This window comes from Camelina sativa, chromosome 10 (genome assembly GCF_000633955.1).
Source record: "Camelina sativa cultivar DH55 chromosome 10, Cs, whole genome shotgun sequence".
NCBI classification, from domain to species: Eukaryota; Viridiplantae; Streptophyta; class Magnoliopsida; order Brassicales; family Brassicaceae; genus Camelina; species Camelina sativa.
In genome coordinates this window covers 11,419,992-11,433,111 of record NC_025694.1, presented here as the reverse complement: position 1 = coordinate 11,433,111, position 13,120 = coordinate 11,419,992, and the positions used below count along the sequence as shown (strand labels likewise).

At 36.2% G+C, this 13,120-nt stretch overlaps 3 protein-coding genes across 3 annotated transcripts; 1 reads left to right on the top strand and 2 right to left on the bottom strand.

The window, feature by feature from the left end:
* On the bottom strand, window positions 18-1,926 carry LOC104718498 (cytochrome b561 domain-containing protein At4g18260-like). The gene is made up of 4 exons (XM_019230879.1): window positions 1,472-1,926; window positions 1,234-1,398; window positions 582-730; window positions 18-491 (listed from the first exon to the last, which is right to left on the bottom strand). Exons 1-4 carry the CDS (start codon window positions 1,622-1,624, stop codon window positions 104-106), a joined length of 855 nt encoding a protein of 284 aa, XP_019086424.1. The 5' UTR covers window positions 1,625-1,926; the 3' UTR covers window positions 18-103.
* LOC104718497 (phospho-N-acetylmuramoyl-pentapeptide-transferase homolog) lies at window positions 3,285-6,228 on the bottom strand. Its single transcript, XM_010436253.2, has 8 exons — window positions 5,893-6,228; window positions 5,650-5,736; window positions 5,390-5,550; window positions 4,485-4,929; window positions 4,338-4,402; window positions 3,950-4,143; window positions 3,637-3,845; window positions 3,285-3,541 (listed from the first exon to the last, which is right to left on the bottom strand). Exons 1-8 carry the CDS (start codon window positions 6,022-6,024, stop codon window positions 3,359-3,361), a joined length of 1,476 nt encoding a protein of 491 aa, XP_010434555.1. The 5' UTR covers window positions 6,025-6,228; the 3' UTR covers window positions 3,285-3,358.
* LOC104718495 lies at window positions 12,109-12,844 on the top strand. Its single transcript, XM_019230872.1, has one exon. The coding sequence runs from the start codon at window positions 12,266-12,268 to the stop codon at window positions 12,662-12,664; it is 399 nt and encodes a 132-aa protein (XP_019086417.1). The 5' UTR covers window positions 12,109-12,265; the 3' UTR covers window positions 12,665-12,844.

Here is a 13,120-nt window from a genome sequence, read left to right as displayed (position 1 = left end):
AATACAAACACTACAAAAACAAACCAAATCAAAATCCAACGGTATTTATCATTGAAGGAAAAAAAGTAAGAATAGTAGTATAATTGACCTTAATTCACACCAATCAAATCAATTTAAACAGATTTACAAGTGCATTACTTTTGCGACAAGGCTGAGGAACCATGACCTTTGGTTCATGATCATTTCTGGTTACCACTTGGATGATTTGGTCACTACTTCCATTTGTGTTATTATTTTGGTGATCCAATTCATTATTAAGAACAGCTCTTTGCTTCTGAAAATGTTCCCATTTGTCTTGAAATAGATAGAAGAAGACGAGACAAGCGATTTGAGCTGTGAACAAGATTGTCCAAAGACTCGAGTCTCTACTTGATGATGTCTTCTTTTGGTAAGCTCTTATGCCAGTATATATGTTTATTATGCCAACTAGTGACACTGTTGTTCCAAGAATCCAATGTAATAAGAACCATTTCAACCTTCTTTTGCTCCCTCTACAAACACACATCAAAAAGATACGCGATAAGTGTGAGGCATTTATATACGAAAGATGTATATATTTACGTGTATATGTATAAATGTACCTAGAGGGCTTGAAGACACCAGTCAAGAATTGGAGCCACATGGCAGCATAAAGAGCCAAGCCAAGTCTTTGATGGTTGTTGTCGAAAGAGTTTTCCAATGTTCTTATGGACATTATAGCTCCTATTGTTGCTAAAACCACTGCCAGTATCTGCTCATTTCAAAAAAAAAAAAATGTAATGAGTATCTCAGATGGCTATTTTATCTGTGTATATATTGATTTGATTACTACATCGAATTTTGAATATGTGTGTAAGAGTGTAATCATAGTGTGTCCTTAGTTCCTTTCCCTTAATATTCAAGAAATCATGATCAAAGCTATATAGAAAATTCAAGAAGCAGTTCCCTTATAAGCTATGTATTTTGAAATTAATTTCAGTGCATCTATATCTAGCTGTTGAAAATTGAGTAAATCTAAGATTATGAGTGCTTCTTGTTTATCACTCTAATTAAAATCGTATACACATATATTTTCCCTTAAATAGTATATTCGAAAATATATTTATAGTGGAGAAAATGATTAAAGTGAGATCACTGAGATGTCATCATGAGTTTTGAACTAAGCTCAATTTGCATTTATAAAATACTTGATCATAAATCATTTACGTTATTAGATATACTTATGGAGTGGCTAATAATTATTAATTAATTTACCTGGAAAATGAAATGAAGATAGACGAACACTTTAACCTGTCTTCCATTTTCATGAGCTTTATTGGCCATTCTAACGAAGAGAATCCCCATTGGCATAAGAAACCCCATGGAAACCCATAAGAGAATGCCATGAAGTTTTATGCTGTTTATCATCTGATGACTCATCTGCCATATAAAATTATAGAAATGAGGAAACAAAAAACCAAGTAACTGAAAAACCAAAAAAGAAAAAGAATACCTTGTCTTGTAGGGATCCTTTATTCTTGAGATTGCTTGGTGAATGGTCATCAATGTTGACTTCAAGAGATGAACAGATGACAAATGGTGGAGCAGAAGAAAGATAGAAGATAATAGAAATCAAAACATTCGTGAGATATTTAGAAATTTTCATTTTGATCTCAATCTCAACAGCTAAAAAGAATCTCAAATCACAAAACCCACTTTCTAAAATTTTCCTTTAACTCTGGCCCTCTCTCTAAATCAGTTCATATCACTCTATGAAATTTAGAGCAAGACTCATGATATATATACACATGCATAAAACATATGAGTACATGTATGACTGTGAAAAAGGGTGTATGTGTGATGGAAGAGGGAGAGAGACAAATAGAGAGAGGATGCATGTGATGGCTGGTGCAAAAGAGGCTTTTAATGGAATGCTTTGAGGACTTAGTTAAAGAAATGATATTCAATTTGATCATGGAGGGAGGGATGGGCCAAATTCAAATGATCATTATAATGTTAATTTTCCTTGATGTTATAAATTCAATCACCAAATCCAAGATACCATCCAACATAATCATGATCATAATATAACAAGTCAAAAAGGGATTTACGAAGAAAAGAAAAAAAAAAGTAAATAAATATTATATACATGCTTGGAAAATTTTAATTGCATATTTAGTATCTTCATGTAATTGAATCATGATCACATCCCTGTTCTTCTTGATAAGTTAATATATGCACCCACATATGTGTGCGTCTGTGTGTATATGCTCATACAGACTACACACAGACACACTACTCACATGTGAGAGAGTTTGGACTTTATGTGTTACCAAAGGAAATAAATTAAGTACTAGTTTAAGCTTTTCAATTTGGTCCTACGCTTAATATGCTCATAGGTTAATAGGTTTCTTTGCAAATTGTCTTGTTATCAGACTATCAGTTATAAGTTATAACGGATAATATATAGAATGAGAGAGTTCATTAATCTCTTCATGTCATCATGACTGTAATATCTATATTTGCATATATAAAAAATAAAAATAAACTTGCAAACAACCTCTTAGCAAACGAATTTAAGGGTGAAAACTCCATTTTATAATATTTTTAAAAATTTGTAATATAACAACTGAATGTGTAGATTCTTATGTAAAATTATAATATAATAAATTATTATATAATTAATCTTCGCAATTCTCGAGTTCTGACAGAGATTATCACTTACAAACCTTAATCTGTCTAAAATTCTTAACAATTATAAACTCGAGAATTGCAATTATAATATTATATTATGGTTCCTTTTATTAATCCGCATTATCTTTCTTTTTAATGTCTCGCGGTGACTTAACGATCATCGAAATGATTACAAATGCATGGGTAAAAGTCTCTAATATCATCGACTAAAGTACTAACAAACTATATACTAGTATAACCTAACGAAATTTTTGGTAAGCAGTCCATTCATATATACACTTTTTCCCCCTTTACCTCTTTTTATTTTTTTTCTTGATTTACTTCGTTATCAGAGTAGTCTTTCAATTGCAAAAAGTATTACAATTTCTCGATCATTTCTAAGTCCATTCTAAAAACTATTGTTTCTTTAGAATTTAGTAAAAAGAAAACATAGCATCAAGCTTTTTTAGTGTTTGTTTAAAGGCTAAATCATCAAGTTGGTAAGAAATAAATAACATTCATCATTGCATATTATATCATTGAGAATATTAACATGAAGTTACAAAGGTATGGATTATGGAAGATCAGATTCAACAAAAAAATATGGTTATAGGGACTTTTTAAACCAAAACAAAATAGATAGGTAGTCAGTATAATTAATATGACTTCATTTAAAGAATTTAAGAAAACAAAAATTGAGTAGAGACGAAGCAAAAAGAAATGAAGCTTATGCAGAAATAAGACCTATGTAAGCTGCTATAAGAGAGAGCAAAGAGGATATAACATATGCCATTGCTACTATCATTGGCTCCTTCAAACCACTGAGCCTAAGGTGATGATGAAACGGTACTGTCTTGAAAAATCGACGCCCTTTTCCCTTTAAACGCTTAGTCGCCGAGTAATACACTGCCTGCGGGTCAGAAATACACATATCTATCATTCAGCTGTTGCGATTGTGGTTAGAAAAAAGAGAAGCACTTAGTGAATCTGTTCTATTCTTTTTACCTGAATAATGACAGAAGAAGCTTCTAAAACTGCGACACCGGATGATATGAACAATGGAAAGAACATTCCTGAGCATGCAGCCATTGCAGCCAAAGCTCCACCAAGAGCCAATGATCCTGTATCCCCCATGGAAACTGATGCTCTGTATCGATTGTGAAGTAGAAATCCAAAACAAGCTCCAGCCATCGAAGCTCCAAATACAGAAAGATCTGATCAAGAATTACGATTACAGATTAGGAGCAGTGAGTGAGCCACTCAACGTATCTTCACTTGAAATCCAATGCTATTTTTGTAAGTATAATCATTGACTAACCAGAGCAAATTGGAAGAACTGCTATTGCCATTGCAACAAAAGCCAAGGCAGCAATACCTCCAGCCAGTCCATCAAGACCATCGGTTGCTTTGACTAAGTTTCCCATAGAAACGAAGTAAAAAGATGTCAACAATATGTAAAGTTTTCCCAAGCAAACGAGACCTATTGGTGAAGGCAAGGGAATCAACATTTTCCTGGAAAAATGTACACAGAATCAATAAGACGTTATATAAACTTCTGTATGACAGGCTGTGAGAAAAACTCTAGAAAAGCTAATCTGCGGATTGGTTTGCATATAATCATGTATTCTCATGTACATTTATATGAAAGTAGATACGCGAGTTACCATCATATATGCGTTGATCAGATTAGTTATAAGAGGCTATACATGCCATAAGGAGATGATATGTTTGCAGTCTCCAACCAAAACGCAAAGCAAGTCCCAATTGCTGCCTGTGATGCATTTAGATGGATCAAGTTAAGAGGATGAAAACACTTAAAAACATAAGATAGAGAGAGAAAATTAGTTAAATACCTCCAAAAGAAGTTGTGTTTTAGCAGATAAACCAATGTTATTCTCACTGTAGAGGCTTAAGGAGTCATCAACTAATCCAATCATTGCAAATGCTACAGTTGCAGCTGCTGCTCCACAGACTTCTATGGACGAAAATTTAGTCAAGACTATTGCAACAGCAACACCAACTGGAACAAAAAACAACCCACCCATTGTCGGGATTGTTGGTCTGCGGTTATGTGAAACTGGACCTAGTGTCCTAATTGGCTCATGTACTTTTAGTCTGTCTAGAAGTGGAACAATAATATAACCGGATAAGGTGACTAAAACTGCTGAGATGAAGAAGGGGAGGCTTAAGAAATATGGAGGCAAAGGCAGTCTAACAATCTTCCAAGCAAAAGAGTCCATCAATAGAAGCAGCAGTGACAAAAATGCGAGAAGCCCCAAATTAATCCCATATCTGATTCTGCGTATGACGAATCAAAGCAATATCAAAACATTGGAAGTTCACGAGAGAAAAATGTGCTGTGGTATTCATAAGACTGACACAACTAAAAAGTATCTCTAAAGTGAACAAACACTTGTCAAACACCAGATCCTAAATTCATTCACTAGATACTACACACACACACACATTCTAATGGGTTTTTTCTCACCACAAATGGATCAATGGAAACATACATAGCTTAAGAGTAGTGCCATGGTTAGTCTGAAACAATATGCTACGATAGTCATAAGACTTAACAACTAGAATTATTAAACACCAAATCCTAAAATCAAATGATTGATAGCCTCCTTTTAGATTATAGTACTACACTTCACTTACATACACATGATCTAGTGGATTCAATATAAAGTAGACATAGCAGTAAGTGATGATTAAGACTAGTGCCATGGTTTAAAAATCTGAAAGTAGCAAAACGTGCCTGTGCTTTTGGCGACCTCTTGGAAACTTTCCAAGCTTTTGAGCAGTTGTTTCAGTTACCACATTCAACGCGTAATCCCCATCACTCTCTTCGCCTTCACTCGACGAAATCGAATAGTATGTAGCAGTAAATATGTCACCAGAATAAAAATCAAATGAATCCTTAAAAAGAGAAGAAGAAAAGTATTAAATTTGATGCTAAGACATAAGAGTAGTCAAAAACCCACATTCTAAACTGAAATGGATATTGAAAATTTTTACATCATCAAATGCCTTGACTGAGACAGAGCTATGTCTCATGGTACTACTACTACTACATCCATGTCTCCGCAAGCTCGCTGCAATGAACTGCAATAGAATCAAAACAAAACATAATTGTAACAAGTGAAGAAGCAATCAAACATGTCAAATAACAACTCAAAATTGAGCATCGCATTAGAACCACGAAAACAAATATTCGATTTTTAAGTTTTTTTTTCCATAAATATCAGTTAATATCGGTACCTTGTAAGAAGAGAGAGATCCAGATTCGACGCGAGGACGTGTAACCGAAAGAGGAGGAATCGATTCGAGAGATCGAAACGGATTTGGATGGTAGAATCGGTAAGAACTCGGAGTTAACAGGAAAAATCTCATTGCATCGCTTAGAGTCAGAGATGGTACAGAAGGTTGGGGGGGGGGGTAATGAAGAGGAAAACGTCAATGGCGTCGTTCTTGAAGAAGAAGAATAAGAAACGATTTGGGTCGTCAAGTTTTGGTTATGTCATGTCGTTGGGTTGGGTGTGACTGACTCAAAACCTCAGATTTTTTTTTTATGTTGCAGACACAACCAAATACTATTTCTTGTGTTTGGTTTGGTTTGTCCCTTGTGTTTTTTTTTGGTCTTCATTAGTTTTACGCCCCGTTATAGAAATCGCTAGACGGTAATCGATCAATCGGAGACTAGTTTTAGGATTATTTTATTAAATTACTAATAAAATAAAAATATATAGTATTAAATATATGTAATAATTCTGTTTATTGTAAAACATCGTAAAGTCTTAATTTAAATGCCTAAATAACAAAAAAATACATATTTGATTTTTATTTGGCTCTAAAAATAATCATTATATACGAAATTAAGCAGAAACTAGTCGGATTAGATGGGTTATAATCAAATTAGACAGATATAATTAGATAATTAATGCTAGGCGGGGATTAGTCATTAATCGAGACGGAAAAGGTGGATCTAGCGATTTTGCGGGGTAATCAGTGCTAGGCGGGGATTTTTAAAACAGGGGTTTTAGGTCGGCAATGTTTTTAACTTTTAATTAAAGGATATTTTTGTAATTTTGACGCTCTATACAACAGTAACCATTTTTTTTTTTTTTGTATCTGTTGTAACAAAACTGAAGATTTGAATCAAGGAGAATTGAACCGGAATCGGTCGGATAGAGATACACAAGCAATGAGGTTATAGGTCTACGCATGTCTAAAAGTATAGTGCATAGGCAGGCAGGCTCTCGTAAAAGCCTCTTATCTTTAAAACTCTGATTGTTTTGTGAATGTTTAGAGACTGACTTCTCAATGTCATTTTTAATTAGTATCTCAAACTATCTCATGGCTTCGGCTAGTTTTTGTCCTTGAATTTATCAAAAGGATAACACCAATCTTGACTTCAGTATGTTAAATTTATGTGATGTCTTTCTGAATTTTCTAACATGTATCTCTATTTATGTCAGTAGAAATAGATAGACCTCTCTTTTACTTAAACATATGGATTGATAGAGAGCGGAAGCTTAATTAACGTAGGAGAACGCTAGATCTCTAGGAGAGCTCGGATTCACGAACGGATCTTGCTTAGAACGTCGTAACTTGACGAAGAAGCAATAAGGATAGGGTCGAGATCGGGAGCGATATCAACGTAGTTTTGCAAGTCCTCCTTGCAGGGCTTGAACACAAGCTCTTAGGTTGAGAGTTATTCTCTCTAGGCTTTACACAAAGCTCTCGTCAAACTTGTTTATTCAATAATCGATTAATTAACTTTACTGAGTCACGTCTCTTTAAATAAGAGGAAGAGGATGAAAACCCTAACCGAAACAAGAAGCAAACAAATACAAGCTCAAATATACATTAAGCCCATAAGAAACAAAACCTAAATAATGAATGAGCTCAAACGTGATGATCGTCACGTTTGCGTCGAAGATGCGCTGCATCAGTTCCTCCGGGTTAGAAAGATTCGACCCGAATTTGAGATCGTTTAAAGTATCTTTGTCGACCAGTTCATAATATTTTCGTGTAAGAATTTCATGGAGTTTCTTATTCCGCTTCAAGTGCAATGTGCTAAAACGCCCTCCACATAGAGTCTTTGTTAAAACAATTGTGGCTTCCAAGCTCGCTTGAACACGAGTGACCAAGAGATCCACTTTTTCCATAGATCTTTTATCCTTGTTTGGTGAAAATATTGACACATGGTCAAATGCACGAGGGAAAAAACGATCCATCGTAAACAAAATGCATAAGACATCACTTGGATCAAACACCATGTCACGCTGCTGATCGTTTGCTGCTTTGCCCGTTGAGGACATCAACAACAACTTGCTTTGTCCGCAAGCAACGACACCCCTGCACCTAAGTTTTGTGGAAATGTCCGATAGTGAATTCTGAACACCTATGTTTCTCCATGTAGGCACATTATTACGAACCAACAATAAATAGTTGGCATTAAGAACCTGCAATACATCACCAGCAGCAAGTAGGACACCCAAAGTACCCACAACAACCCAAAGGTGATTTTGCTTGTAGCGAAGGTAAACCCAAAACAGCACCTCAATGCTACTCTTTGTGATTTTTGTGTGAGAAAGAAATGGGGCATGCATATCAAAGCTGTAAGCAAATAACTTCCACATCAACACAACGACAACCGCATTTGTAATCTGCTCACCCACCATGAACCGAAGGTTGTTAGAAAAACAAGCCAAGATGAGGCTGAATTTTCCACACGTTAATAGCTTTCTTGATGCGCAAGTAACGACTCTCCAACAACTAAACCAAATGGATATGGAACAGGAATCAGCTAGTGGGTTACGAACAGCTCTGCTTACCCATTGTAAAGCTCCACTCCAGCACAATGTGGATGTCACGTTGACGAAATCCTGGCGGTGATGCATAATTTGGACCTTTGACAAATCACCACCAACAAATACTAGGACAAAAGAACCCGCAATTAGAAAAAGGGGAATCTTCTTGCTTCCACCAACAAATATTACGTCCGTGTCATTCTTTTGGTAATTCAACACATTATACATCCACCTAAGAAATGTTGTGACCCCCATTGAGAACTCCAAAAATTTGATTGGCACATCTTTGCTTCTTTTCAGAGAAACCATAAATGATAAAATATCCCACAACAGCCACAAACATGTACAAGTATCCCAGTCAACAAAGACACAAGTCAATAAAGAGTCAAACTGAGGCACCAAACAAGAATAGTTCACTATCTCCACTTTGCCAAGACTCATTGAAACCCTTATAGAAGACAGCCACATACGCATGAGAAAAACACATGTGACTCTGATCCTGGACTCTCCTCTGTTCACAAAAATATTTGCACGACATTCCACCATCATTGTATATTGATGATTGATCGAGGGTGATATCTCTAATACTAAATGCATAATATCAATTACGTAACTCAGCTCACTTCGCAGCTTACTTTGCAGCTCACTTTGCACTTCCTCCCGTACATCAAACAACACCAAATATATTCCTTTTTCTCCACAAATGACTGTAGTGATTGCTTTATACACAGCGAGAATAAAATCCATAGTGATGGTGACTTCATACGACACGTCCTCAAGCTCTCGTGAAACTAGCATAGTAATTATGTTATCTTCCACACAAAAATCCACTATAACCCACTTGTCTTTATCCACAACAGCTCCATTGGAAAGAAACAAAGTAATGGGATTTATGATGCATACGTCTGTCTCGTAGACGACACGTTTACCATAAGACTGAACTTTCATTGGGTTTTCGTGTCCCAAAGCCCAATTCATAAACTCTATTTTTGAGCTACACACGTAGATTCCTTCATCTGTTTGATTAGTCTTGCAGCTCACAAGTAAAATTTCTGTACTTAATCGTCAGTGCTGACAAAATGCCAGAGGTTTGGTGAACTCAATCACTTGAACTTCAATTATCTCTCTGTCTTCTTTGTAAAAATCACCCCAACAGGGATTATCCTCATTAGATATATCAGTCATTAGAATACCATAGATCTTCTGGTCAAGATCGAACTCATTGTGAGAAAATATAATCTCGTTTCGACCATGGTCTGGAGGTTCTTGCTTGCGCTGTCGGTGACAAGTTGTTGAATCTATGGAATTCACATGGGTTCTCTTATCCATATGAAAATCTTCGTCCTGCTTGTTAAAGAGGTTGACGACTTCAAACAATTCAATTGGTGAAAACTTTGTGTTTAACACCCTTTCAATCACAAGGGCATCGACGTTCTTCACATCAACGTGATTAGTGACTACAGAAAATTCAAGTCTTGCTACCTTTAACCTTTGAATTTCGATTAAACCTGCAACATATTCGTCGTGTAAATCTTTAAATTCTTCACCACCATTACTATCAAAGAGTGACTTGTCGTTTTCTTCATACACGTCGAAGATTGGGTCATCGAAAACTGGTTCCCCACTAAGAACTACAAAAGTGTTGTTGTTGTGGAAAACATTTTCGTCGAACACCACCATCACGTCGGCCTCGTCTTCAACGTCGTACACTGGCAGACAAGAGATCTCCTTGTAAATATCTTCACTTGGAAGAAATGAACTATGGTTCATGAGAGGATAATCACCATCACTCAACATGAAGTTACCCACAAAACTCTTTTCAGGGACGTCGGCGTTCGCGTCGTTTAAACAATCATCATCGTTTCCTGCAACGATATCAACGTTTTCCAATTCTTTGTCGTCCTGGACAACATCACCACCTTCTTTATCATTGACATCGGCCTTTAGATATGCATCATACACCATAGGATTCAAATCCTTGTCATCACCGTTTTCTTCGCCGACGTCATTGTCTTCTCTGTTGTCGGGTTCTTTCACGTCGACAACATCATTGTCTTCATTGGAGGCGAGTTTCAAAGTGCACAAATCAACACCAACAACATCGTAGATATGCTCATCGACAACGTTTTGGACTTGAATGAAACAACTCTCCGTGTAATCCACCAAACGTGTTTGTCGTTTCAAATTTTGCAAACGATTGTACACCAAACTGGGGTAATGATGAGGCAAAAAGTGTGCACACAACTTCTGCTTAAGTTTATCCCAAGATCTGATAGGGTTTTTGCCTTCACGCTTGCGTGTTGTCTTCACTTGCTGCCACCATGGTGCTGCATGTCCTCCAAATTTTTTTACCACAAGCGAAACAAATTGATCCTCTGTAAGGCTTTGAAAGTCAAAAATCTCTTCAACATCCACAAGCCAATCTAATAATAAATCACTAGAAAATTCTCCGTGGAACTCGGGAATTTCCAACTTAAAATCCATTGTAAGGAAATCAAATCACCAGGAACGTGATGGCTCTGATACCAACTGATAGAGAGCGGAAGCTTAATTAACGTACGAGAACGCTAGATCTCTAGGAGAACTCGGATTCATGAACGGATCTTGCTTAGAACGTCGTAACTTGACGAAGAAGCAATAAGGATAAGGTCGAGATCGGGAGCAATATCGATGTGGTTTTGCAAGTCCTCCTTGCAGGGCTTGAACACAAGCTCTTAGGTTGAAAGTCCTCTTCTCTAGGCTTTACACAAAGCTCTCTTCAAACTTGTTTATTCAATAATCGATTAATTAACTTTATTGACTCACGTCTCTTTAAATAAGAGGAAGAGGATGAAAACCTTAACCAAAACAAGAAGCAAACAAATACAAGCTCAAATATACATTAAGCCCATAAGAAACAAAACCTAAATAGTGAATGAGCTCAAACGTGATGATCGTCACTTTTGCGTCGAAGATGCGCTGCATCATGGATCATCAAGTTCTGATCTGCAATGAAGGTGTCAATCTTATGATTTTACTGTCTAGTTGCATCTTTCAATCGATAGAGTTTTTTTTTTTTTTTTTAACAAACATACATGATCGCTTTATTGCATATAAATATCTTCTTGTAGAATGCCATGTAAATATATACAATACTATATTGTATCGTCTTTACATCCAACTATTTCAGTTCTATTAAATGAAAGTACANAACGCATTGAAAATGATTCTCAAAAACGTTACATGCACAAGTTATATTCACGGAACCGTTTCACATGTTATTATATTACATGCTAATATGCTATAACATTGTTATTGCACTTTCTTTTTATTGAAATGATATGAAGAATACGAAATAAATTTTGACCCAAATAAGGAAAAATAAAAAAATAATAATGTCCAAAGAGTTAGTGGGGGTAACAACAAAAATAGCACAAAGCATGAGTGGTGTGACTCATTACTATGGAAGCCTTAAAAAGATATCACATAAACCGACATTTTAATTCTAACCCTAAAATCGGATTCTCACATGTCTGAAAAGAGAGACATCTCACGGATGTCACTAACTTCATCTCCTTTTTACTTAAAGATTTTTTTTTTGCTATTGGCATTTACTTAAAGATTCATTTTTTTTTTTTTCATTTAGATTCATCACATAACTAGAATAGTTATAATACGTGTCTAATGCGCGTTCTTGTGTTATTGCGTATATAAAGTCTTAACGGGATGAGCCATAGAGAAAGAGCTAAACCTGATATTTTATTTCATGAGAGAAATGAAGGGTGAGTTCTTTACATTGGTGGCAATAATGTCTCTACTCTTAGCCTTCTCGTTTGTTCATGGAGGAGAAGAGTCTGGAACACCTTCTAATGCAGCCGCTACACCGAGTAGTCCAACCGGAGGATCCACCGGTTCAAGCGGTTCGGCTCATGGACCTAATTGGGGATATAGTTGGGGATGGGGTTCAACCCCAGGAGGTGGTTATGGCTATGGTTCTGGTTCTGGTTCGTCACCAGAAGGAGGTGGATTCGGGTTTGGTTCAGGTTCGGGGTCAGGAACTGGATTTGGGTCTGGTTCCGGAGGAGGAGGAGCCACAGACGGTGGTTCTGGCCATGGAAGTGGGACCGGGCACGCAGGTGAAGGTGGTGGCTCAGGCGATGGAAATGGTGGAGGATCACCAGGTCGGAGAGAGAGGAGCCAACACCGCTAATATGAGCGTTCTTGTTATACTACCTTAACAGAATCATACATGCATAAGATGATAAGACTTAAAGATGGAAAAATAGAAAATACTATATTGGCAGCTTACTTAATGAATGCAGAAATAAGGATCAAAAGAATAAGTAGTTGAGCTTTAATTACCGCTGTACTTTGTATTATATCTAAACCTATAATATATTATGTTCTTGCGCCAAACCTATGTAGTGTGTTCGAATTTAGTACTTAAGATGATGATCATATTACAAATAGTGAAACTGAAATGTGTTTTAAATTCATAGACTGTATATGATAATTAATTACCAAACAAAGGCTGGTCTGGTTAAATTATCTGTACAAACTGATTATTCAAAGTCATATATGTAAGTCAAGATGTANTTATTTTAAAACTAAGAATAACGCATATCACAGTCACAGACCCCCCGTAACACATGAAAAAAGTCTTCGAGGTAGGAATTATCTTAACTGCCAACAAC

Coding starts and splice junctions, on each gene's coding strand:
- LOC104718495 (XM_019230872.1), top strand. CDS start 12,266: ATGGAGGAGAAGAGTCTGGAACACCTTCTAATGCAGCCGCTACACCGA.
- LOC104718498 (XM_019230879.1), bottom strand. CDS start 1,624: ATGAAAATTTCTAAATATCTCACGAATGTTTTGATTTCTATTATCTTC. Junction 1,399..1,471: donor AAGGATCCCTACAAGACAAG/GTATTCTTTTTC, acceptor TTTATATGGCAG/ATGAGTCATCAGATGATAAA. Junction 731..1,233: donor ATCTTCATTTCATTTTCCAG/GTAAATTAATTA, acceptor TGAAATGAGCAG/ATACTGGCAGTGGTTTTAGC.
- LOC104718497 (XM_010436253.2), bottom strand. CDS start 6,024: ATGAGATTTTTCCTGTTAACTCCGAGTTCTTACCGATTCTACCATCCA. Junction 4,403..4,484: donor AAACACAACTTCTTTTGGAG/GTATTTAACTAA, acceptor AATGCATCACAG/GCAGCAATTGGGACTTGCTT. Junction 3,846..3,949: donor AGTTCTTCCAATTTGCTCTG/GTTAGTCAATGA, acceptor ATTCTTGATCAG/ATCTTTCTGTATTTGGAGCT.